At 34.5% G+C, this 25010-nt stretch overlaps 1 protein-coding gene across 9 annotated transcripts in view; it reads right to left on the bottom strand.

Annotated features, from left to right (window-relative positions):
* The window catches only part of Nav3 (neuron navigator 3), a 660839-nt gene that overhangs the window by 156411 nt on the left and 479418 nt on the right, over positions 1 to 25010 (bottom strand). For 8 of the 9 annotated variants that reach the window (XM_069989107.1, XM_069989115.1, XM_069989125.1 and 5 more), the window contains 4 exons: positions 22548 to 22620; positions 20866 to 21049; positions 7253 to 7321; positions 4135 to 4274 (listed from right to left, as the gene is read on the bottom strand). In XM_069989107.1, coding sequence (XP_069845208.1) covers positions 4135 to 4274; positions 7253 to 7321; positions 20866 to 21049; positions 22548 to 22620 — 466 coding nt within the window. The remainder of the gene's footprint in view (positions 1 to 4134; positions 4275 to 7252; positions 7322 to 20865; positions 21050 to 22547; positions 22621 to 25010) is intronic. The other variant, XM_069989142.1, reaches the window with a different exon arrangement.

Raw genomic sequence — 25010 nt, 5'->3', positions numbered from 1 at the left:
AATTTTCACATAATACATGTTTTATGTCTTCTTACAATTTAAAACAACAGATTGGATATGAAAAAGCTTGACATGATTAAGAAAACAGTATTAGATCTACTGCCACAATGTATCCCCTATAGTTAATAGAAAATGGGATGTGATATTAAAATATATACATACGAGATGGCCTTATTTTATCAAGCAATTAAATTAAACTATACTATTCAAGTTGATAGAAATTTGTTGCCCACATTTGATGTATAATAAGTATCTATGAATGTGTAATCTCACATTTCAAATGTTTGGAAATTATATTTTATTATTGTGAAAATACTATACAGAGGGGTTACAATTACATGGGCAAGATAATGAGTACATTTCTTATCAAGCATTGTTGCCTCCTCCTTTGTTTTCCCTTCCCATCTCTTCCTATCACCTCCCACCCCATACCCACCCCCGACCCCCCTCCCCTGACAAAGTTGTAAAGTTCGATAACGACTTGTACATCTCATTGTTGCAATGGGTGCACCTGTATCCCTCCCTATTTAAACGGTTTGTTTTTGTCCTTCCCATCCCCAAATTATACCAACATCAAATACAGTGAATGCAGGGGTTATACCATGGAGGAGGGACATACAAATCAACAAAGAAATCATCTTATAAATATGTTAGAAACAATCGCATGAAAGAAAAAAAACATTTGAATACTTATCTTGGGGTTCATTTCACCTAACATCAACTTATCTGATTTTTTTCTGCTTGACTCAGACATATACTAGTTATTGCAAATAAGGGAAACCATGCGACCTATGTTTCTTTGGGCCTGGCTTACTTCACTTAATATATTTTTTTCCAAGTCTTTCCATTTCCTAACAAATGGGGCATTTTCATTCTTTCTGATGGAGGCATAGAATTCCATTGTGTATATATACCACATTTTCTTGATCCATTCATCTACTGAGGGGCATTTGGGTTGGTTCCATATCTTAACTATGGTAAATCATGCTGCAATAAACATAGTTGTGCTGGTAGCTTTAGTATGGTCTTGTTTGTAGTATATGTCTGAGACAAGCAGAAAAGGTCAGATAAGATGATGTTAGGCAAAATGAACCCCAAGATAAGGGCACAAGTGGTTTTTACTTTCTTGCTATTGTTTCTAATATATTTATAAGGTGATTGTTTTGTTAATTTGTATGTCCCCTCCCACACACACACAGTATAACCCCTGTTTTCACTGTATTTGATGTTGGTAAAATTTGGGTAGGGGAAGGGAAAAAACTAAATTGTTTAAATAGGGATACGGGTGGACCCACTGCAACAATGAGATGTAAAATGCTATGTTGAAAAACAAACTTTAGAGTTCTTGATTATAGACATTCTAACTGGGGTGAGGTGGTATCTCAGTGTTGTTTTGATTTGCATTCCTTTTATGGTTAGAGAGGTTGAGCATTTCTTCATGTGTCTATTGACCATCCTTCTTTCCTCTTCAGAGAAGTTTCTCTGTAAGTCTTTAGCCCACTTATTTATTGGGCAGTTGTTTCTTTGAGGATTTGTTGTTGGGAGATTTAATTTTTTGAGTTCCAGGTATATTTTAGATATGTGACCCTTGTCCGTTGTAGGGCTAGTGAAAATCTTCTCCCAATCTGTGGGCTTTCTATTGATCTTGCTAGCTATGTCCTTTGCCATGGGATACAGGTGGACACATTGCAACAATGAAATATATAAGATGCTATGTTGAAAAACTAACTTTACAACTTTGGCAGGGTGGGGGGATGGATGGTAAGGCGAAACAAAGGAGGAAGCAACAATGCTTGATAAGAAATGTACTCATTACCTTGCTCATGTAATTGTAACCCCTCTGTACGGTGTTTTTACAATAAAATAACTTATTTAAAAAAGTTCCTGTCTTTTGTTCATATGTATCTAAGCAATTGACTATAACGATCATATATGTGACATCTGTCTCCACCTTGTGGTTATTATAAATATTGCTATGTTCTAATTTTATACTACCAGACACATCCTTAAGAGATTCAGCAGCCATGAAGACTTTTCATTCTGGTGTATGTTCAGGATTTTCCTTTGAAACACTGTCATATTACACAAACATTTAGACATATATAATACTCAAGCACTAGTTTATTTAGAGAAGCTCTAAGTCAAAATTATTAGTATTTTGTCAAAATGTATCACTGAATATCTAGTAGTTTAAATGAATACTGCAGTAGTCATCAAACATATCTTATTCACAAACTTACCAACTCTGCTTGAAATTCCATAAGATATGATTGAAGTATTAACATTGAACATTTAGGACACTTTTTCCATACTGAGGCTTGAATTCTGGGGGTGGGCACTGTCCTTTAGTTTTTTATTCAAGCTCCACTCCTGGCCTTTTGGTAGTTTATTGGTGATAAAAAGAATCTCTTAACTTTCCTTCTCAGGCTAGGTTTGAACTGCAATCCTCAGATATCATCCTCTTGAGTAATAGGATTACAGGCATGAGCTACCAGTGCCCAGCACTAGGACACTGTTGAAGAAGTCCATAAAATAAAGAAAAATGTGTTTGTCTTTTCATTGAAAAACACTCTCTTTTCTTCCCAGGAAAAGTATACATTTTCAGTGATATTTCTTAGATCTTAAATCAAAGACTGTAGTCTGTAATTTAAAGAGAAACCCCTACTAATTTCCAAATACACACTTTTTCTTCTCTTCTTGTCCCATTTGATCTAAGAGATAGGAATATATTCAGGGAGCAAAACACACTTGTCTGTGCTTAGGGTTTCAAGTTTGCACAGGTTTTGTTCCATTTGTAGCCGAAGACAGTCGCAAAAGTAAATTTGAGGGGCTGGGAAGGTGGCTCAGTGGTAGAGCACTTGCCTTACACGCATGAGGCCCTGGGTTCGATTCCTCAGCACCCCATAAGCAAAAAGAAAAAAGCTGGAAGTGGCGCTGTGGCTCAAATGGTAGAGTGCTACCCTTGAGCTGAAGAGCTGAGGGACAGCGCCCAGGCCCAGAGTTCAGGCCCCACGACCAGATTTCCCCCCCCCCAAAAAAAGGAAATATGATTGATAGAATACTCCATCAATTTATGAATAACTGAAAGCTGTCTGATTACCTAAATGAAACGATTTACAATGAGCTTATGTAAGAATTCACAGTTCATTATTCAAGAGCATTTTGCGAATGGCTTGGTTTAATAAAACTCCATATGCTGTTTCATATGGGGCTCAGTACACCATGAAGAGTTAAAAAAAAAAAAAACGTCCATGGCTTTAAAAATACTCGGAAACGCAGCAGGGCACTTGTCACTCCACTAGCCACAGGACTCAGGACTCAGTGTAAAATCTCAGTTCCCTGATGACCCAGGTGAGGGCTGCCCATCCTTCTCAGCTCTGCTGGGAAAGGTCTCAAGTTAACACCCCTTTAAATGCTCACTTCACCTATTCCAGAGAGCTGAGTGCAATCTTGACAACTGAAAATCTGTGTTTAACACAGACTTCCAGAGGTTGTTCTTGACTTCCTATTGATATGATGACTTGATATTTATATTAGGTACTACTGTTAAAAACTCTGTAAACGAATAATTTGTCTGGGGAAAACTGTGGTCTCAAATATTTTTAGGGTGTTTCTTTCTAAGGTAAATACCTACCACAACCTGATGATCCCCCTTCACTTCCTCAGATCTTTATAGCACTTATGTTAGCCATCAAAAGGATTCAAATAAAGTTAATATAAACCATATAATATAACTTTATATAGCAATATGGTTTATAAGAGAAAACTGTCTAATCATAGCTATAGTATTTATCCAGATATCATAAAACTATATTAAATGTAAAACGCAAAAGGCATAAACATGCTGTATGCTTGCATCTAGGAAGATTTTTGTGTGTGTGAAATAGATTTATGTTCAGGTTACATAATTATCTACTTTAAAATGCAAAAGCTTACTTTCTTAAAATGCTCTTCAGATAAAAAGAATCCTAAAGCAAGGTTGAATCCAGGAGGAGAGTTAGGAAACACATGAAAATTCCACTGGTACCAGGTTCATTGCCAAAGCTGTTCTACCACTCACATATTGAATTTAAAGTGTTAGTGAACAAGCCTCGGATGGCTTTGGGCTGTAATGACACAACAATGAATGCTTACCTTTTTCATTTCCATTTGCATAATTGGGAGGCTTGTTCTTGTCAATGCTGTTGAAGCTCTGACTTCTCCTATTTAGATTGGAGGCTCCTTGGCCCTTGCTGCTGCTGCCTGCAGCCGGCACCCTAGAGGGCCCTGGAAGCCTGAAATAACATGAGAACAATTACATCATTATCTTACATTTCAAAAACAAGGAGAAAGGGATTCTGGGCAGGAAAGAGTAAATGGGAAAACCACAACATAGTATCTTCTAAAATGTACCTAGCAGAAAATGGTAGTTTAACAAATAGCTAAACAAAAAGTCTAGAGATTATCAGAAAACTCTTGCTTCACTTTTCACAAATCGTGGCACCAAAGATTAATGACGGGGAAAGATTAAAATACAGTGACCTTCATCTAACCAGATACTTACTCCTCAGTTCCAGATGAATAAAACTTGGCCTTAAAAAATATCAAAACAACTACATGTAAAGGAAATCAAAACAATACCATTTAATCATCATTAGGTTGTCAGCCTATCAGCTAATTGAAGTTATTCTTAAGGTTTTATTCAATGGATGGGGTGCTGTTTATCTTAGATGGCTGTGTTCTAAGCCTTGTAAGTAATGACTCGGATAAAGTTATCAAACAAATGGTAAATAAAAAATATTGACTGACTATCTACAATAGTAAGGTTTTCCTAATTAAAACATAGTGCTGAGAACATCATGTTAATTTGTATTTGACTGCGTTACCTCATGTGAAAACTTTCATTCTGATCATCTAGACTTTCACTGGTGATCTTGCAAGAATGGCCACATGATCACAGAGCAGATATGACAAGACAGAAGAAAAGTCTTAGAAGAGGAAGACCTAACAGAATGACAATATAAAATTTATTTCTAGTGAGAAAAGTTTTAGCTACTCGGTTTGTGAAGAACAAGCCAGGAGGAAAGAGATGATGTAATGTTATTTCATTTGGATTATAACTTAAATATGACTTTGGGTCCTTTTCCCTTTGTAATTTCAATTATTATTTCATGAGATATGTTTAACTTTTTATTTTATACTACTATTATATAAAGAATATTCATAACCAACTCAAAACATTGAGAATTACTTTTAAAAAGTAATATTGGCAATCTAGGATCTATTTAAGAAACGACTATTGCCAACCTCTTTGTTGGTATTTGCTGCCCCCAAGTGAGTGACACTGTGTACTACTTTGAAAACTCCTATTCTCACTCAAAGGAAAACTGACAAAGCAATCCAAAGATCATAAACAGTGCATTAAATTTTTTACAGGTCTCCTCTAATAAACTTTTATGAACAAGTTGTTTGTATCTGTCATTTATCAAAATTGCACTATCCATAATTAAATTTGAACTTGTGTTGATAATAACACATATTATTTCTGCAGATTGTTTAAGAAACCAAACCCTTAGAAAATATAAATGCTTTTACAACAGAAATAAGTATTGTAAAATGGAATGTGCATTAGAAAGAAACAAATGCTCATATTAAAGAAATGTTGATGTCTTGGAACCGATAAGAGCTTCAAAATCTTGACTGTATTTTCGAGTTTAAATACATGTGGCTAATAAATATTCCCTTCAGCTATTTGGCTAATTAGAGGTTGTGTCATACACAAGATTAGAATTTTTTCCAAATGACTCCAGCATTTAACTTTTACTCAATTGGTCCTATAAGGATTTGTAAATACAGCAAAACAACACAGACACTAGGAATTTACAGTACCAGTGACTGTGATCTGCTGAAAGAACTCAATTAATTAATTGGGTCAAATTACCTAATCATAATAAATCTGAGAACAATTCCTGAAGACATAACCATAGACTTAGAAATTTCACTTCAGACTCACATATGCAAACAAATTTTGTCACACAACTTGCCCTGCTTATAATGGAACTCAGTTGTTTCTAGAAAGCAATTAAAATACATTTTAGTCTTTGATGTGCCCCATGAAGCTAAGTGATCTCCAGTTCTCAGAAGAACAAATGAAAACAAATTACAAAAAATAAATTTGCTCTTCTCATTACCCTAATTTGACAGGCAGCCAGAGGCTCCAGGTCATTCATCAAAATAATTAAAAGGGAATTGAGACGAAGAAAACTAGGAAAAGAGAGAGAGAGAGAATATGAGAGAGAATGTGCATCTTTCATGTCCAAGTTTTACAAGGAGTGATAAAGATGCTAAGAATACAGAGCAGGTCACTGTTTCTTATACCTCCTAAGTCATGTTAATTCATTGTAACTTTTAATTAAGTACAATTTATAGACTATTCCTCCAGAATCATTTTAACTCTTAAGAAAATTAAGGCAGGGAACCATAGCCAGAGAGAAAGGCAGCTACCTCTGGTCAAGGCATCAGAAGCAGTCTTTGTGGCCAAGCAGTGCACATTATGGCTCATTAATGGAGCCATGACTAATACAACACCATTGGATAGCTCCCCAATGAGCTATCCGATGAGTCAAAGAATCGCACAATAACTGGAGATGCATTTTTGCTGTGACTTTACTCACTTCTTGTCTTCATCATCCTTCATCCTTCATCAATTTAATTTTCCCAAAACATTTTATATACTATTATTCTCCAAACAGTATATACTGACATGTGCCTTTTAAATAAGCATACTATGAAGAAACAGAAATTTAAACAAGTAAGAGACAGAAGAACTGTCTAGACTGACCTAGTGTGAACTTCTACACCAAAAATCTGCCAGCGTCTCTCTTTAAACATGCAATTTCAACACATGTCCATATTAAAAATCATTTATAATCTTTTGGTAAAACTTACACATTCTGTGACCTAGAAATAATCATAGGAGTTTCAAGCAATTTCACCCCCGAATTTCTCTCAACATAGGGAGTAGAATTTATCACAGTATAGCACTACATAAAACTAAATGGAAATAGAAGAAGGCAAACCTAATTAATCACCTAACACACACAGACTTGTCCCTGAGTCTCTGGAGGGAAATCCACTTAGAATTCAGTGCTCTAAAGTTAGCATTCAGGAATGTGTTGGGTTTTAAGAAAATTTAGAGGGATACGAAAAAAAGTATCAGTGGGCATTTACTTGAATATCACTAATAAGCAATAAATTAGAGATATTCACTGACCTAGTAGGCTTTTTTTGACTGGTTGCAATTCCACTGTGATTAGACTGAGTTGCATATCTGGCTGTCAGACTGTATGAGGAGAAACAGAGAAATTGAATTAAAGAGATTCTTTAAATATGGAAAGAAAGTACAAACTTACATGAAAACTATGAATCAATGAAATGCAATTGGAACACAGGAAAACATGGAGAAAGAACAAATTAATCAGAAAATTAGGATGATATCACATAAACACCATGACCTCTGATTATGAATGTATTATGAAATAATGCTGCACACCTTTACATGTCTGTATTAACCTAAAATTATCGCTATGTGATATTAGTATTTTAATAATATTATTCAACTTTGGTAGAAACTTTAACCTTTGTAACTGGAGACTTTAGGGAATCAATAAGAAGTAAGAAATTCATGTTCTGAGGCACATAGCTAGATCAAGAGACGCAGTGACGTTCACATATTTCTTGTGGTGTGGGTGGAGAGCTGAGTGGAGATTCCCTTCTCATGTGAATTGTGAGGACTTACATAAACCCGCTGGCAGTGGATGCCTAGTATGGAAAGCCTGGAGAAGTACTGGCTTCAAGCAGGAACAATCACATGGAAGTATGATACAATTGTTCCAGTTACTTTGTTGACTAGCAGAGGGTATTTCAGACAAGGGGAAGATAGCTTAGGATAATGATATGTTCTATAAATAATTTTTACTCCTCCAAGAGGACTGGTGGGAACATGTAGATCCTTACAACTCTTTTTTTTTTGGTCGGTCGTGGGGCTTGAACTCTGGGCCTGGGCGCTGTCCCTCAGCTCTTCAGCTCAAGGGTAGCGCTCTACCACTTGAGCTATAGCGCCACTTCCGATCCTTACAACTCTTTGGTTTCAGGAAAACACATTCTCATGGAAGATTTCTGGTTCATAGAGAATGTATCTTCTATGTGTATTATTATGTCATTCTTTACATATAAATTATTCTTTAATTTTAACTACATTGTGCACCAGCTCACCTGGTCACAAGTATGCCAACCACCTCAGTAACAAAAACAGAAAGTAGGTGCATATATATACATATATATGTATATATATATATGCATATATGCTGTCTCAGCACAACAAAATATTACTTTAAAATTAAATTAAAAATAAATGCACCCAATTTTTCCACACTTCCAAAATAAGAAAAAAAATCTATTGTGAACTTTCTCAGTTAATTTGTCGATCTCAAAATTTACGGAAACAACCCAAAGTTTTAATCTGTGCTATATGCTCTAACCTTGAACATAAAAACAAGATGATAATGAAACCACATACTTTCAGCTAATTGAAACCACTTATTAATTTTCTTTTGTTATTTTTTAAAGAAATGTAATATTTCTAGCAACTGGGGAAAAAAGCAATGATAAAGTTCCAGGATATTGTAGAATTTAATTAAAAACAACTAGTTTTATGGGCAACGTGTGTTTTCTGATGTGTTGTGAAAGAATACTCTAGTTGCTACGGATGGACTTTGTTCTAAGTCCTCTCACTTCAATTCTTTGACCAGTAGCTGCTTCCTTGCTTCCCTTGGCAGAAGCTGTTTTCTTGGAAAACATCAAAGATTTGTTCCGTTTGCACTGTTTTCTAATATCTTTAACTATGTTCATTTTTTTGGATCTGTCTTGTTCCAAAATTGTCCACCAAACCCACCCAAATTGCCCACCACCATTCTTTATTTTCTTAATTTCTTTCTTAAGACTTCTTTCCCCCGACATTTAAAGGTAAGATTTTATGCCACTTTGGCTCTGTTCCTCTAACAATGTTATGCTTCCCAACACATACTAATTTATTTTCTACTGATACTTCCATTAAAATTCTATCTTCCAGAATTAACTTCTTCTTTAATGTGCCCAGTTAATAATCTTTGAACTCGACACACAAAATTCATCATTTGCCTTCTTTTATTCCTTTATATACCCTTTCAGAGGGTCATGGTAGTTTTTGTCATGCAGGCTTCAAACCACAGACCTGACTTGTACTTTTCCCCTCTCCACTGTTACAGGTAAGCTATCAGTATCTAGTCATGCTGTTTGCACTTCTACAAATGTGTCTACATCTATGTTCTCTTTTCATTCCTGTGCTTACGTACTAATTCCATCTTTTAGCACTTCCAATAGCATCTCTAGACTATAAGAACTAAAAATGCTTTTGATTATTTGATTACTTTTCCAAAATGAACAATTTGGACCAGAAAGGACCACAAAAAAATATCTAGGCTTTCCTCTTGGTACTGTAGGCAAAGAAAGAAATTTTAAACGGGGAGATTAATAAATTCCTTGAAACATGCATAATAGTAGTAGATTCAATGTAAAGTTTAAAATTCAAAGATCTAGCTGGCTGCCAGTGGCTCAGGCCTATAATCCTAGCTACTCAGGAGGCTGACATCTGAGGATTGCGGTTCAAAGCCAGCCTGGGTAGGAAAGTCCATGAAATTCTTATTTCCAATAAACCATCAGAAAACCAGAAGTGGTGCTGTTGTTCAAGTGGTAGAGTGCTAGCCTTGAGCTGAAGAGCTGAGGGACAGCACTCAGGCCCAGAGTTCAAGAACCACGACCGACAAAAAAAAAATTAAAAAATAAAATCAAAGATCTTACATTTGTACCTTCAAGTTCAACTACCTCTAGTACTCTAGTACTTAAAATTTCTTAGGCAATATACCAGGTTTGATGTAGGATTTATTAACAATTGTCTAAAAATGATTACTTCAGCCTTAAAATAACTATCTACCTACAGTTCACAGACATTGTAAATCCTCCATATATTCTTTTCTATCATTTTTTTCAACAATTCTCTTACATGGTTAAAATGTCCACCTATCTAGCATAACTCTTTTGACTGGACTCAGAATCTTTGTTTTCAATTGCTCCCTCCCCTTTTCTTACCATTTTTTCTTTACCACTATATCTAGATTTTTGAAAAATATTTTCCCCATGTGCTTGTAACATAATTTCCCGAGTTTTCCATTTAGAATAAGTTAGTAACAAGTCAGGGACAGGGTGAACAAGAACCTGAAGTTTATTAGTAAATTGACACAAGGGAACTTGTAGACACAACTCTGAGGCAAGTGGGGTAAATAAACCAAATAGGAATTATGATCATATTGAGTCTATAGACACCTGAGTTGAAGACTGTATACTGTTTTTAATCCTGACATATTGTCAAATGAGACTTAAATAGTGGATAGGGGAGAAAATATCAGAAGCAAACCTCTGAAGATCCTGTTATGAGACTCACTGAGACTCTCAAAACTGTGAGCTTAACTAAAGAGAATAATGATCACCTCTCTGGGAAAGAAGATGATCCCTAAGGGATTTTTTGGGGGTGGGGAGCTTTCCAGAACATGGAAGGGAAGAAGATAAAACTATATGCAGTCTTTTTTGTGTTGTTGTTTTCAATTTAACTATGGAGCACATTCGGTATTCAAAACAAAGTAGGAACCAATCACCAGAACTTCCTCTCCCAAGTGGTCAAATAATCTTCCTTGTTTCTGTCTTTTCTATTTACCTTTACTCTTGGAGAATACTGTTTGTAAGAATGAAAGTCCCTCTACTGGGGAGTTAGATATTTCTTACTTTTTATACGCAAAGAAAGGGAAAAATCACAGTCTGGTTTGGTAGTTCATGTCTGTAATGCATGCTACTCAGAAGGCAGAGAAAGGAGGATCACAGTTTTATGCAGCCAAAGTAGAATTAGTACAAGGTTCTATCGGAAAAACTAACAAAGGATGAAATAATTGCATGAGACTCTAATATCAACCCTATTATCTGCCCTTCCCCCTCAAAAACAGAAAGGAGGAAAACAATAAAACAATTATGCTTCACTATAGCATCCTATTTAACAAAATAAAGGGTACAAAGAAATAAATGAGAAAATATAAAGCAGTTCATGATGCTTCACACCCAAGTTTATTTCCAAATTTTATACATTTTAAAATAATATGTTAAAAAGGCAAGAATTATACTCAAATTTACTATAAAAGTTTTGAAAGAAATACAAGAACAAAATATTTAATAAATTAAATGAAATATTGCATACATAAATATATGTAACATATTAATTTATGTTTACTAATATATGCACACATGTGTATATTTGTGTGTGCATATATTATATGTTCACTATATATATGTATATATATATGTAGTACTCAGGGCTTAATGATTGCTAGGCTGCTAAAATATCACAGAATCTCACTCTGACTACTTTTTTGTCCCCACTGGCAGCAAAGGCACAGGCCACAATATTCACATTCCTTTCTCTGGAAAAGGAGTCTCTCTCAGTGCAAGAGTACCAGAATCTCAGCCTTCCAAATAGCTTGTTTTGACAAGTACTTACCAGTCTGCCAAACTGTGGGTTCAGAAAGGGTCTTGGGAGCTTTTCTGCCCAAGCTTTCCTCAAACCAAGACTCTCTTCTCCTCCGTTTATGATATACTTTTAAAAGACTTACGTTAAGGATTTTTGTACAAAGGTCCAAATGTAAGTACAGAATAGTTATTAAAGATTTTAAAGACTGAGATAGAGCAAAGTACATTTTTATACTGTATGTGTTATACTTGCTTAGGGCAGAAATCAATTATATATTCAAAATTAAGATTTACTGATTTCCTTAAGCTAGATTCTTTCTGTATTGTAAGGATTTTTTTTCCTCCTGATGGAGACTTGAGAACTGCTATAAAATACTATGTCACAGGTGAATAACTCTAAGAAACACGAAGTGTTTAAGCATTTCAGCCAACCTATCTTTTTATTGTATTTCAAGGCCACTTGTGCTCCTTTAAAAATGATTTGTTTTGCGACTATATACACTTGAGAGTGTGTCACAAAATATATTGTCCTTATACTTCTGTTTTATAAAAATTTTCACAAATTGGTTATTGGCTAATCCATATATGACTTAAAATTTAGCTTTCTCCCCCATGTGTTTTCATTTTTAGTAGCTAAGTGGCTGAAATATCATCCCGATTGCATTTTAGAAAGGTTACTGTGATAATGTAACTTATTAGTGAACTACCATATGAAATATATTATAATCTGTCTTATCTTAAATTGCTAAGACAGTTAATAAGGCCACCTTCATGGTCTGTATTTGTGAGATATTAAACTAGTAACCAGAGAAGGAGATGCCTGTTTAAGATATTCCACCATCAAAGCCTTGTATTAAAGGAATGCCAAGCTTCAAGATAAGTAAGAGCTCAGAAAAACAGGTTCACATTTCTCTCACAATAACATCATGAATTAGATTTTCAAAATGCTTTTACTTACATATAGCTTAAGACACTATACTGTTTTATGGACCTTTTTCTATTTATAATTTTCAGCACAGGATAAAATTACATTTCAAGTACATTTAGATATCCATTACAAAAGTTTATTTCAATGAAATTAAGAGAAAATCAACCCTAAAAATGGACAAATATATTTTGTTAACCTAAAAATGTAAACTCTCTTAGGCAAAGACCACCCAGATTAGTGAAAAACTGGATTATTTAATACTTGCAAAGACTTACAAAGCCTTGTAGTCAGCCACAACATATTAATAAGCTATGTTAATCAAAAACATCTTTGATTATCACAATTTGAAAATAATTGTGCAAATGTATATCTGTAAAGTATGTAAAGATTTTTGGAAAAGCTTATTTAAGTAAGCAGTTGCCAATTATTGTGAAGCATGTCATTATTAGAGTGAGTTTTATATTAAGGGGTGGCTGGGTCTGAAAACTTATGGTAAGCTTTGGTTGTCTGCAGGAATAAATGCTGATCATAAAAATTATACCTTCTGAATCAGAGAGGCTAATCAGAAAGGGAGATATGGTGAGAGAAATAGAAAAAAGAAAAAAAATTGGTAGTAGTGGTACTGGGGTTTGAAATCAGGTCTTCACACTTGCTGGACAGCAATTCTATGATTTGATGTATGCCCCAGTCTTAAGCTTATAACATGAAAGAAAGTACACAATGGATAAGCAACTTCAACAGATTTTGGAGAAGCAAAATAAAGAGAAGAAGGTTAATGAATCCTTGCTCTATGTACACAGAAGTGCCAAATTAGTACAGAATTGTAGTGAGGAAAACCAGACTAAGAAATTCCTGATGAGCTGAAATGGATATAAAAAATAATTTTCTAGGTCTGGGGAGGTGGCTCAGTGGTAGAACGCTTGCCTTGCATGCCTGAGGCCCTGGGTTCGATTCCTCAGCACCACATAAGCAAAAAGAAAAAAAGCCAGAAGTGGCGCTGTGGCTCAAGTGGTAGAGAGGTAGCCTTGAGCTGAAGAGCTGAGGGACAGCACCCAGACCCAGAGTTCAGGCCCCATGACCAGATCCAAAAAAATTTTTTTTTCTATCAACCTTGTGATAATTCTGTGGTTACCCATTTTATAGGGAAAAACAGCCATAACAACAACAAAAACTCATCTAAGCATTTTAAACTATTATAAATGAATAATCCTAGAAAATGCATCTTGATATGCAGATTCCTTAGTTTCTTTGGACCAATTTTCCCAAGGCATCATAAAATAAGCTTCAAATTCAAAGTTATAGGCCATTTTATCCTTATATTCAAACAAATATCAAGGTTCTTTAGTCTTTCAGAAAGGCTTTCAAAAGGAAAACTGTCAATTGTCAGATATGGCTTGATTATGCATAACTTTATAAGATGTATGTTTAATCTTTTTTTTAAATTTTTGTTTTTTGTTTTTTGTTTTTTTTTTGGTCCGTCGTGGGGCTTGAACTCTGGGCCTGGGCACTATCCCTAAGCTCTTCACCTCAAGGCTAGCGGTCTACCACTTGAGCCACAGCGCCACTTCCAGTTTGCTGGTGGTGAATTAGACGTAAGTCTCATGGACTTTCCTACCTGCACCCACTTTGAACCTTGATCCTCAGATCTCAGCCTCCTTAGTAAGCTAGGATTACTAGAATTACAAGCATGAGCTATGTTGCCTGGATCAACCTATTTTTTTTTCTTTTAATAATATGTGTGTTTTTTCAACCTACTCTAAAAGCATAGAATTATTCATGTACACAGAACATGAACACTGATGATAACAAAATAGAAATGCAGCTGGTCGCCAGTGGCTCACACCTGTAATCCTAGCTACTCAGGAGGCTGAGATCTGAGGATCATGGTTCAAAGCCAGCCTGAGCAGAAAAGTCCATGAGACTCTGAGCTTCAATTAAAAAAAAATCACTAGAAAACCAGAAGTGGCGCTCAAGCTAGAGCGCTTGCCTGGAGCAGAAGAGCACAGGGACAGAGTCCAGGCCCAGAGTTCAAGCCCCCAAACCAACAAACAAAAACAAAAACAAAATAGAAATGCAGATGACAAAGGATAATATTGTCAGATGGAGAAAAACTGTTACACCCACGTTTTGGCAAAATTCTAAGCCAAAAGATATTCTACAGTTAATAGAAGAAATAATTATATATAAATTATTGTATAAATTTACAAAGATACCCAATAAAGGTCCTAAAAAAGTACAAACACTCCTGGAAGGATTTGCTTACATTTATATCTTTTTAAATTCCTTATGAAAAATTACATACTTAATATATAAAAATTATAATTATATGTATTATGTATAAACATATAAATTATATATAAATTCATATATATAAATTAATTGTATATACATTATAAATAATTTCACCCTCTTTCTTTACTGAATAGATGCAGTAGAGCATATCTATATTAAATACTCAACTACCACAACTATTGATATAGTCCTCATCAAACTACCCTGAAACAAATCTGTGAGTCATATGTCAGTACTCTTCCTATTGATCTGCCATTATTTCATGGTAAAGATGTTAACAAGCATAATCTCCTTAACCAGATTTCCTGCATTCATTAAATTAGGCTTTGGGAAAGTGTGCATTTGAAATGACCACTGAATATTTGGTAGCCTATCTAAAAATTAATATTGGAATCAGTGTCACTATTGCTGTGTACATGGGCATAAACTATTTAGACTGGTGCCTGGAACACAGTGAGGCCAACACATAATTACTCCTACTTGTTAAGTCTCTCCCTCCTTGGAACATTTACTTTTCTTGCTTGTTCTGATTTATTTCCTTCTTTACAATCTGATTCTTTTCAAATTTTCTACCATGCTATGCTATGTTTCACTCTAAGCATGGTAGGCTCTTGAACCAAATTGCTTCTCTTCATGTCCACCTGTTTCTGTCTTTTCCTACTCAGATTTGGTTGACTGTATTATGTGTGGTGGCCTTATGGATTTTTTAAAAAATTCTGTATGTTATGTCCCCTCATATTTGTATTTATAAACTGTACCTATCCTTTAAACTTTCCCCTTGTCATTCCCCATCTTAACCTCAGAGGTATTTCAAAATTAATATGTTGATCTTACTGTGTCCTTGTAAAACCTACTCCTCCTATATTCTTTTTTCCATTTTAGTTAATAGAAACACCATTTTCCCAACAACTGATACAAACAATGCTGGAGTTTATTTGACCAATTCCATCCCAATTTTTGTCTCCTGGAATGGGTTGCAAGGGATGTGCACTCAGAATTAACCTTTTTGTTTTCTCTACTTTCACTGTGGCAATCCACTTTTTGCGCCTCAACATTTTGTTATCACCTTTATTTCCCCACACTTTCTGTTCTTAGTACAACAAACAGATGCATTTATATCCTTTCTCATTGCACACAATACCTTCTTATATTATTAGGGGTCAAAGCAAAAAGTCCACCATATTCACAGAACATGTCAAAGCCTACTGGTCTTTTTCTGAATTATATCCTGATCTTCTGTTTTATTTTTTCTCTGATACAGCATAATTGGAATTTTTCCTTTTTGAAATAAATGAGAGGCTCCTAACTCCAAGTCTCAGTACTTGTTCTTACATTAAAAAAAAACATACTCTAACCAATGCTTACCAACCAGTAAGCCTCCCATTATCTCAGTAAGAATCTTCCTCAGTTTCCCATTTAAATTCATTAAATATGATTTTTATGTATCTGAGTTCATCTTACCCAAATTACTGTTCTTTAACATTAGTTATTAAATCACTGCTTTGAATTTCAGCTAATCACTGTTTGTCCCTCATCATAAACAGGGGAGCATGAAGACAGTAAAAACTTACAAATCTATTTTCCCCTCTGCAGTATTATCACTGCCTATAAGACTGCTTAATAAATATGTGTTAGATAAATTAATGATATGAAACAGAAGACTTGTAAATCAGAAGATAACAATCAAAATGATGAAAAACAGTGGAAAAAATACTTTATTTAGCTTTATGGGAGTCCCTTGTAAAGGAAATACATAAAATAATTAAAGAGTTATCAGCCTGTTAAGTAGCCTGGTTATGGAAATGTTATACAGAATTAGATTGTTAATTTTCGTTATGGAAATTTTATTACTTTAAAATATTTTCATATATTTAATAAATTTTGGAAGTTAAATGAAATAAGTTAAATGAACAGCAATGAGGCCGATCGTGTCTTTAGTTAATGTATTTGCTATAGATGAGATAGGATCTTAAAGTAGGAGAGAAAAAGATGAAAATAAAGATAGTTTAACTGTTACATTCTAAGTGTTGCAGTAAGCATTTATATCACTTTGAAGATAATTCTATTCACATAGTCTGCTCAACACCCTTATAAGGACGTTATCACTATTCTAACATTAGAGATGAGAAAATCAGTCTTAAGAGTCCCTAATGTCACTATATTGAGAATTATTAGGCAAGATTGAAACCAATTTTCTACACCTATGTATATATGCATATACATATATATATGCAGATTCATCTTTACTTAAAACAACAGACATATGAATGTCAAGCTCTTTAAATAATTGAATAAAAGAATAAACGTTAAGTGTCTGTGTGTGGATATTTGCATGCTCATGCACAGACTTTTAATATTACACTACCCCTTCCCTTTCATCTCCAAACTCCATAAAAAATTCTTTCTATTAAAATACATCTCTTTAGAAATGAAAGAAATTCTGGTTTTGGATGTTTTTTTTTTAAAGATTCATAAATTTCCCTTTTTTCCTTGTTTAAAGTTTAATTGATTCACTGACTTTAAAAAGAGCACAGTATAGGCCACAACATAGAACTGAGTCAAGCAACTAATTGAAGCCAGGTTCTTAAGGCTTAAATTACCAGAGCCTTCCTGTCATCCTAAATTAAACTTCCTTATATATTTTTCAAGATTTATAACCTCAGGCCAAAAAGCTGTAAACTGTCCCAGTTTTGGAGTGAATCTCCCAGAAGGAAATGATGTTTCCTGGAAAAGAACCCTGGAAGGCAAACATCCTCAATGGGAAAGGGGCTCCAGGAACAACGTGTGTGGTAGGGGTCACAGAAATCTTTCTAAGGGGCCTCAAAGTGAATGGTTGCTCAGAACATGCAGCCAGGGATTTTGCCCATTTAACTTGGGTCCAGTAGTAGCAAGTTCAGCCACACAGAAAGTGGGTATGCTTTTTATTTGCTCCAAACAAATAAAAAGCAGAAAGGAAAATGTCCATCTCTGGAGATCTTTTCCTACATTCTCAGATAACTCTTTAGAAAAATTATGACTGCTAACATTGCTTCTTCCAGCACCAATGTGACTTTATACCTGCACTTTCACATTCTTTTTCTTTCTTTGAACACGTTTTCATTCTGTAAAGCCTAAAGTGTTTATTTCCATGATTTGTGAGCTCTTGGTTGTGCATTGATAACTATCTTCAGCTATTTGATAAAAGGTTGAAAATCTTTCAACCTAAACAAAAATTAAGTGGTAAATATTTGAAGAGTTATAAACAACCATTTAATACTTTCCCCCCATATACTAGCATCCTAAAACTTAGTATATAACTACATATGAAAGTAAATCATTTTGTAATATTCCCACTAACACATTAGTAGATATTATTGTGAGTATTATGCATGTACTTACTGGGCATTGTGGGCCAGTGCCATAATCCTGCATCAATAATGTACTGTTTTAGTAAAATTTAATTTTCCTCTTCCTTTCATTTCAAACAGCACTCTACTTGTCAAAATGTAGCTGATGAAAAGGCAGATAAGAGAAATGTCTTAAATGCCTAAGACATTTATTAATGGAAATTAATGATCTGAGTTAGAAAATTGTAGTATCCCTTTTTACATTATGTACTAGAATAAGAAATAGTATTCCTACAATAAAAAACAACATGTCTTCAAAAATGACATAAAATGGTGTCCATACTTTACATTTGAATTATACTTTAAGTATGAAAATAGCCTGAAGTTCATAGCAGCCATATACATCTAGAAAGAATAAAAGAGACATCGCCCCTAAAATCTCATAATTGTCAAGAAATTCCAGACAAGAAGTTGCACATAGCAGGTATAGGAATAGAATGAAGAAAAATCATGACAAATGGTATTCCTTATTACTTCCACAGTCAACATGTTTGATACAAAATCATTTTACTCATGTTATTTTTTGGCTACTATTGTTGCCTCTTTTCTACTCAGATGCTTTAACTAACCTCTAGGAAGTGTTATTTCTGGCAGTTTTCAGACTCTAGGTCTCTTTATATTAGCTATTCACATACAAAATAAAAAGAATTAATATAGAATGAGGTTTCCTGCTTTCTTCCCCTCTATTATTAAGCAAATCCAGAGAAGTCTCACCAACATGTTTTCTTTCTCATCGTGACTTTACTCTGACATCACAGGGAGTCAGACAATTTACAGAAAAATATCTCTATTATGATAAATTCATTCCTTGAATTTTATATGTACTAGTTGGGATGAATTTACATTTTTCACCAGTTTTGTAATTCAGGGATTGGTAAAACCCTTCAAAAAAAGAATAGAGGGCTGGGAAGGTGGCTCAGTGGTAGAGCACTTTCCTTGCATGCCTGAGGCCCTGGGTTTGATTCCTCAGCACCACATAAGCAAAAAGAAAAAAGCCGGAAGTGGTGCTGTGGCTCAAGTGGTAGAGCACTAACCTTGAGCTGAAGAACTGAGGGACAGCGCCCAGGCCCAGAGTTCAGGCCCCACAACCGGATCCAAAAAAAAGAATAGAATTTATATTGTATACAGAGAGAAATATTACTTAACAGGAAGAAAGAAAACAGGTTCTTATGAGAACTGGTTGAAAGATTAATAAGAAAGGATTTCTGAACCCAAAAATAAAGATGCTAGCAAGCAGTAAGTAGCATATGAAAATGTTTTAGATTTTTTTAACTTGTACTGGGACTTGCCCACAGGACCCTGTGCTCTCTCCTGGCTTTTTCTGCTCTGAATCATGCTCTCCCATTTGAGGCACACTTTCAGCTACTGTAAAATGCTCTAAAAGTTTATGTTTTTTGATACCATTTATCCCTGAGAACAAACTCAAAGCAAGCTGCATTACTGGATTATAAGCATTGCTTCTAATGTGAAGTTACATATTTGCATTTGTGTGATATGTACATACATATGTATATGGAAATATTTACGATGATGAAGAGTCTAATTTTATCTCTTCTTGCAAGTGTTAATTATCCAATACCCATCATACAGAAGTACTTTATCAGTTTACATAAAACTTGTTAACTTGAATCTCGTTTAATAATCATTTTAATATGTAAATTAGCTAGATTACAGTTCTAGTTATTCCAGGCATTGCCTTGAAGGTATTTGGGAGATGTAATTAAATCTACCAAGAGTTGATTTTAAAGTACAGAAGATTATCCTATATAATCTTGGTGAGTTAGACTCAATAATTTGGAAAGTCCTGAAAGCCAACAGGGGCTTCCTTGAAAGGTGATATTTTACCTGTATTCAGTCGTTCTAGCTGATCCTTGCTACTGGATTGCCCTTCAGACTTAAGACTTTTCCAGCCCACCCTCACCTTATACAACCCAGATTTTCCACAATAAGTCTCCCACTTTTTAATCTTTTGGCCCTTCTTGAATGTTTGAATACTTCTACAGTTTCAAATTGTGAGGAAACACACACACAGAAAGACTGCAAAAAGTAAGGTAAGAGGGAAAAGATAGTATTATTTTTCAGCAGCTCACCTCAAAGAAAGGGGGAAATAAAGTGCTATGGTTTGGGGGTCACTTTACCTCAGGCTGTGTTTACATGTTCCAAAAGCTCAAGGTAAATTAAACAGACATTCATGTACACACACACACACACACACACACGCACACACACACACACACACACGCGTACACACACACACACACACACACACACACATATCTCCAGATACAAGCTCTTATAAAATTTTTGACAGACCTTTACATTTTTAACCATTCAAAACCATCAACAATTGACAACTATACAACAGGGTCCAGGACTCTTTCAGACATTTTAAATATCAAAAAAAAAAGCAAAAATAATAGATGGAAGTAGCTACGCCACATTGCTTACACCAAAGACATTTCACATAATTTGTTATAAAACAACCAACAAACGTATTTCTCCTCTGGAACTATGGATTGTTACATGTCCAATCCAAAAAAAGGGTAACTATCTGACAATGGCAATAGTCCATTATATCCCATCACGCAATAAAACTGCATACACATGTGTAACAGACTCATGAAGTTATTTTTTAATCACCTTCTTCAATGCATCCCGACTTCCCTTCCTTACCTGGACTGCATATCTTGCTGGCTTTTGGCCTGACTGGCTTCTGATGGTGGGGATGTGTGAGTCACACGCTGCTGAAGCTCCACCAGAGACTGGTAATACTGGTGTTGATGATGCTGTTGCTGCTTGTAGCGGGACAAGCTGAAAAACAGTCCTAGGATGGCTTTTAGGTTTCCATTTCTTATTTCTGTATCAAATGGAACACACAACAAAACATCCTATCAAGTGAACGTATTAAAAAAAAATCAGTAAAATTCCAGATCCCATCTTTTCACACTAAATTGATAGAGAGACACTAAATGTTCTACATCCCCTTCTGGAATTTAGAAGCACAAATTAGCAGGGCTTCTTATGCTCCATGAGGTCACACAGCAAAACAGGACAATAAGCCAGTAAGATACAGCTCTCTGCTGCTCTTTTCCCTTCCTCCCTTCTTTTGTTTCCATAATAGTACTGATCAATGAGCCCACAATGAGAACATAGTTTTTCCCTACAAACTAGAATAACTGTCTTTAAATAGATTTTTTTTAAATTTTATGTTTATGTATACTTATTTTATGTTTATATATAGGCATATTTAATTTAATTTAGACCAGTATTTCTGAATATTCATATATTTTAATAAAGAAGCAAAAATCAGCAGGCTTATATGACTTCAAGTTATCATGTGAGAAAGAAGAGTCAAAATGAACAATGGAAGCATTTCTAGCGTCTGTTTAACCACTCAGAAAACAAACTTTATTCTAGGTAATAGAACTACCATGTAGGTCCAAATCTTTGCTTTTTGGCCACTAAATGTGCAGTTTAATTATACAACCTATTTCTTGAATATAAAAGAAGCCAAAAATAAGGGAAAATAAGATAAATGAAGGAAAGTAAACAATTATTTTTCATGTCTATTATACTTCAAAGTCTATTATACTTCAGAGTCACATGATTCCTTATTCCAATTGCTTGAAAATGATCAAGCAATAGAAAGATGAAGGGAAAGGTTATCTGGGCCAGGACAGATGGTAAGGGCAGGAAACAGAAACATCATTCACTTTTTATGAATATTGTGTCTTAAGTTGTAAAGATTAGAAAAATTTCTCATCTTTATATATGAAGGTAAAGTAGCTCTGAAAAAAAGAACACCTAAAGAAATGTCATCTATATCTGCTTTGTTATGTTTTGACATTAGTGATAATGCTCCAAAACTTTCATGATCCTTCAAACATTTCATGATTTAAAAACTATTAATACTGTTCCTCTCATTTTTAAGAATTTAAATTTGGCTTCAACCTTCCAATATTTTGACTTCCATTACTAACTTGGTTATATTATAGTAAGATTATTATTGTAAAATACTACTGAACATGAATTATATTCTTTTACCTATAATTATGCCCACAGATTATCTAGCATTAACATAATCATCTTTCCATCTATTTAAGAATCTAAAAGCATTCTGCACCATTAGTATCACATAAATGCTAATGATTCACCCACATGACATATATTCTGTTGCATACTGAACAGTTCTGCAAAACACAGAAAATACTTCAGGAAATAAAGCTTACACTGATGTCCATTATGATCACATTTCTATTATTGGAAAGCTAATATTCCAATCTAACATTTCTCTCATTATGAACAATTCTTCATAAGTAATGATGCCCATTCATAACTATAATAGTTTATCTTACCTTCAGCAGATAGACCTTGAACATTTACCCCTCTGGCTGCTAGAAAACTTAGGCAGACATCAACATTTTCAATCTGCAACATGAAAAGCAGCGAAAAGGCAACTTAGAGGGTTAGTTTAAAATAAATACACGAGCAAGAATGAAGCCAGAAAGAAAGATAAAGAATGAATACTTTACATTCATGCCATTCTAGAGGTCTTTCTCAGATTTTAACTAGAATTATCCTGGCTAATTACAGAGTGGATATAAAGCTTTCATTGTCCAGTTTGGTACTTAGAAACAATTCATAAAGGCCTGATCAAGAATGACATTCTTGCAATGTAGCGACCCACCTACTTAACATAAATCCAGATTTCTGTGCTTTACAAGTTATTCTCCATGAAAATATCCATATGAGATGAAATTGTTGCTTGTATATGCCCTGGAATGTTTTAAGATGTAGATAAGTGAAATTCAACTGGTAATAATTGTTACATGTTCCCAAAGCTGGATATGATGGACAAGGGAAGATATATGAAGGAAATGATCTACATTTTCTTTCTAAACTGTAACAAATCTTTATTTTAGAAGTTGTATTTTATTTTTACTGTGAGTACTACTACTCTGATGAAGTAGATGTATTGTCTGTCATACAATAAATGAGTAATGTTGATAATTTGTACATAGTTTCAATATAACAACCAGCTGGTATCCATTTAAAGTGAGAAATAAAACTCCAAAACAGTGATTTTATATTAAGCCAGTGTTTGATCTCAACATTGATCACAGGATTCGATTTCAGAAGAGTATAAGAACCTAGAAAATTCTAGGTCTTTGGAAAATTTTAAGAGGAAATTTAAGGTTATATTTATTTCTGCCTTCTTACATTGCATTAAAAGCAACCCTCTAGCACATACACACATATCTCTATTAATGTTTCCACTGCTAAGTTTCTTTTTTTTAATATTTTTTATTGTGAGAATACCATACAGAGGAGTTACATGGACAAGATAACGAGTACATTTCTTATCAAGCATTGTTGCCTCCTCGTTGTCCTCTGCTAAGTTTCAAAACAAGGTCGAACTGTCTTGAAATCAATAACAAAAAATAGATTCAAGTATCTATCCTTCAAATGGAGAAAGGAATAGTGAGTGAATAAAATCATAATATAAAATGTGCATTTGTGAAAATAGAAATAGATAACTTGAAGGGATGGGTGAGTTTGGAATGGAGAGTGGGGAAACTGAGGATGACACTGATCGAGATGCATCATCCTCAAAAAAGGTCATACAGAACTGAAACTCCTTTGTACAACTAAAGAATAATTTTTAAGTTAATATAGAGGATGAAATGTGTAGAATTGGACTTTTTTCTGTCTTTTTAAAAGGTGTTTGTACACCAGGGATTGAGTTAGTGCCTCTCAAGTAGTCTAACGCAGCTAAGTTTTTTCTCTAGCATTGAATAGCATTCATATTTTCATCAAGTACCAGATAAAGCTGTTGGCAGGCAATTCATTAAGTGTAAAAATAGTTTTATAAAAGTGAATCTCTCCCATTTTCATGATGTTGATCCTTCCAATCCAGTGTAATCCTAGCTTCTCAGGAAGCTGAGATCAGAGGATCACAGTTCAAAGCCAGCCCAGGCAAGGAAAGTCTGTGAGACTCTTATCTACAACTAATCACCAGAGAACCGGAAGTGCCACTATGGCTCAAGTGGAGAGCACTAGGCCTTGAGCTGAGGAGCTGAGAGACAGTGCCCAGGCCCAGAGTTCAAGCCCCACGACTGACCAAAATTGAAAAAAATATTTCTTCAATGAGATTTAAATCTAATGATAAATAATAGCTGTAATAAAATGTATACTTTCATAACCACAATTAATAAGTAGAAATATTAGAAATATTCACATTTGGAAAGATACTCAGGAACTTAGAGCAAGAGAGGAAATAGCAGAGATCAGACTCATGTTGTACTCATGCCATGTGTAATGCTCATGCTGGTCTATGTTACTCAGTAGAAAAAAATGATAAACTTGACAAGCTAGGGTTTTCCTTATACTAGTTTATTTTGGTTTGGCTTGTTACTGAATCTGTATGCATAACTTTGGATAGCACTTTGTATCTTAATAAGTGAGATAATATTCCAGTAACAATTTGGAAAATAAAACGTATGTTCTTTTTATTTTTTCCCTTAAAACAGATAAAAAACATTCTTTCATAAATGTCACTGTGTGCAAAATTAAATGATAATATCCAATGAGATATTACTTGTTCAGAAATGTCAAGGTATATATGTTTGCTTTGAGGGAAAAATGATTTTATATTGACTTATTTTCGAAATGAGTTCTACTAAAATTATTCTACTGGGAAAAAAAAGCATCATCAATCTCAAAAAGGACCAGATACCATCTAATCACTCTTAATGTTCTGACACCAGTAGCTGAATTGCCAGGGAATATATAGTGCTGAGATTCCTATGAAATCCTTT

Source organism: Dipodomys merriami, unplaced genomic scaffold (assembly GCF_024711535.1).
Source record: "Dipodomys merriami isolate MVZ:Mamm:240054 unplaced genomic scaffold, mDipMer1.0.p SCAF_10, whole genome shotgun sequence".
Classification (NCBI taxonomy): domain Eukaryota; kingdom Metazoa; phylum Chordata; class Mammalia; order Rodentia; family Heteromyidae; genus Dipodomys; species Dipodomys merriami.
The sequence above is the reverse complement of the archived record's forward strand: the minus strand, read 5'-3'. Positions and strand labels throughout refer to the sequence as shown.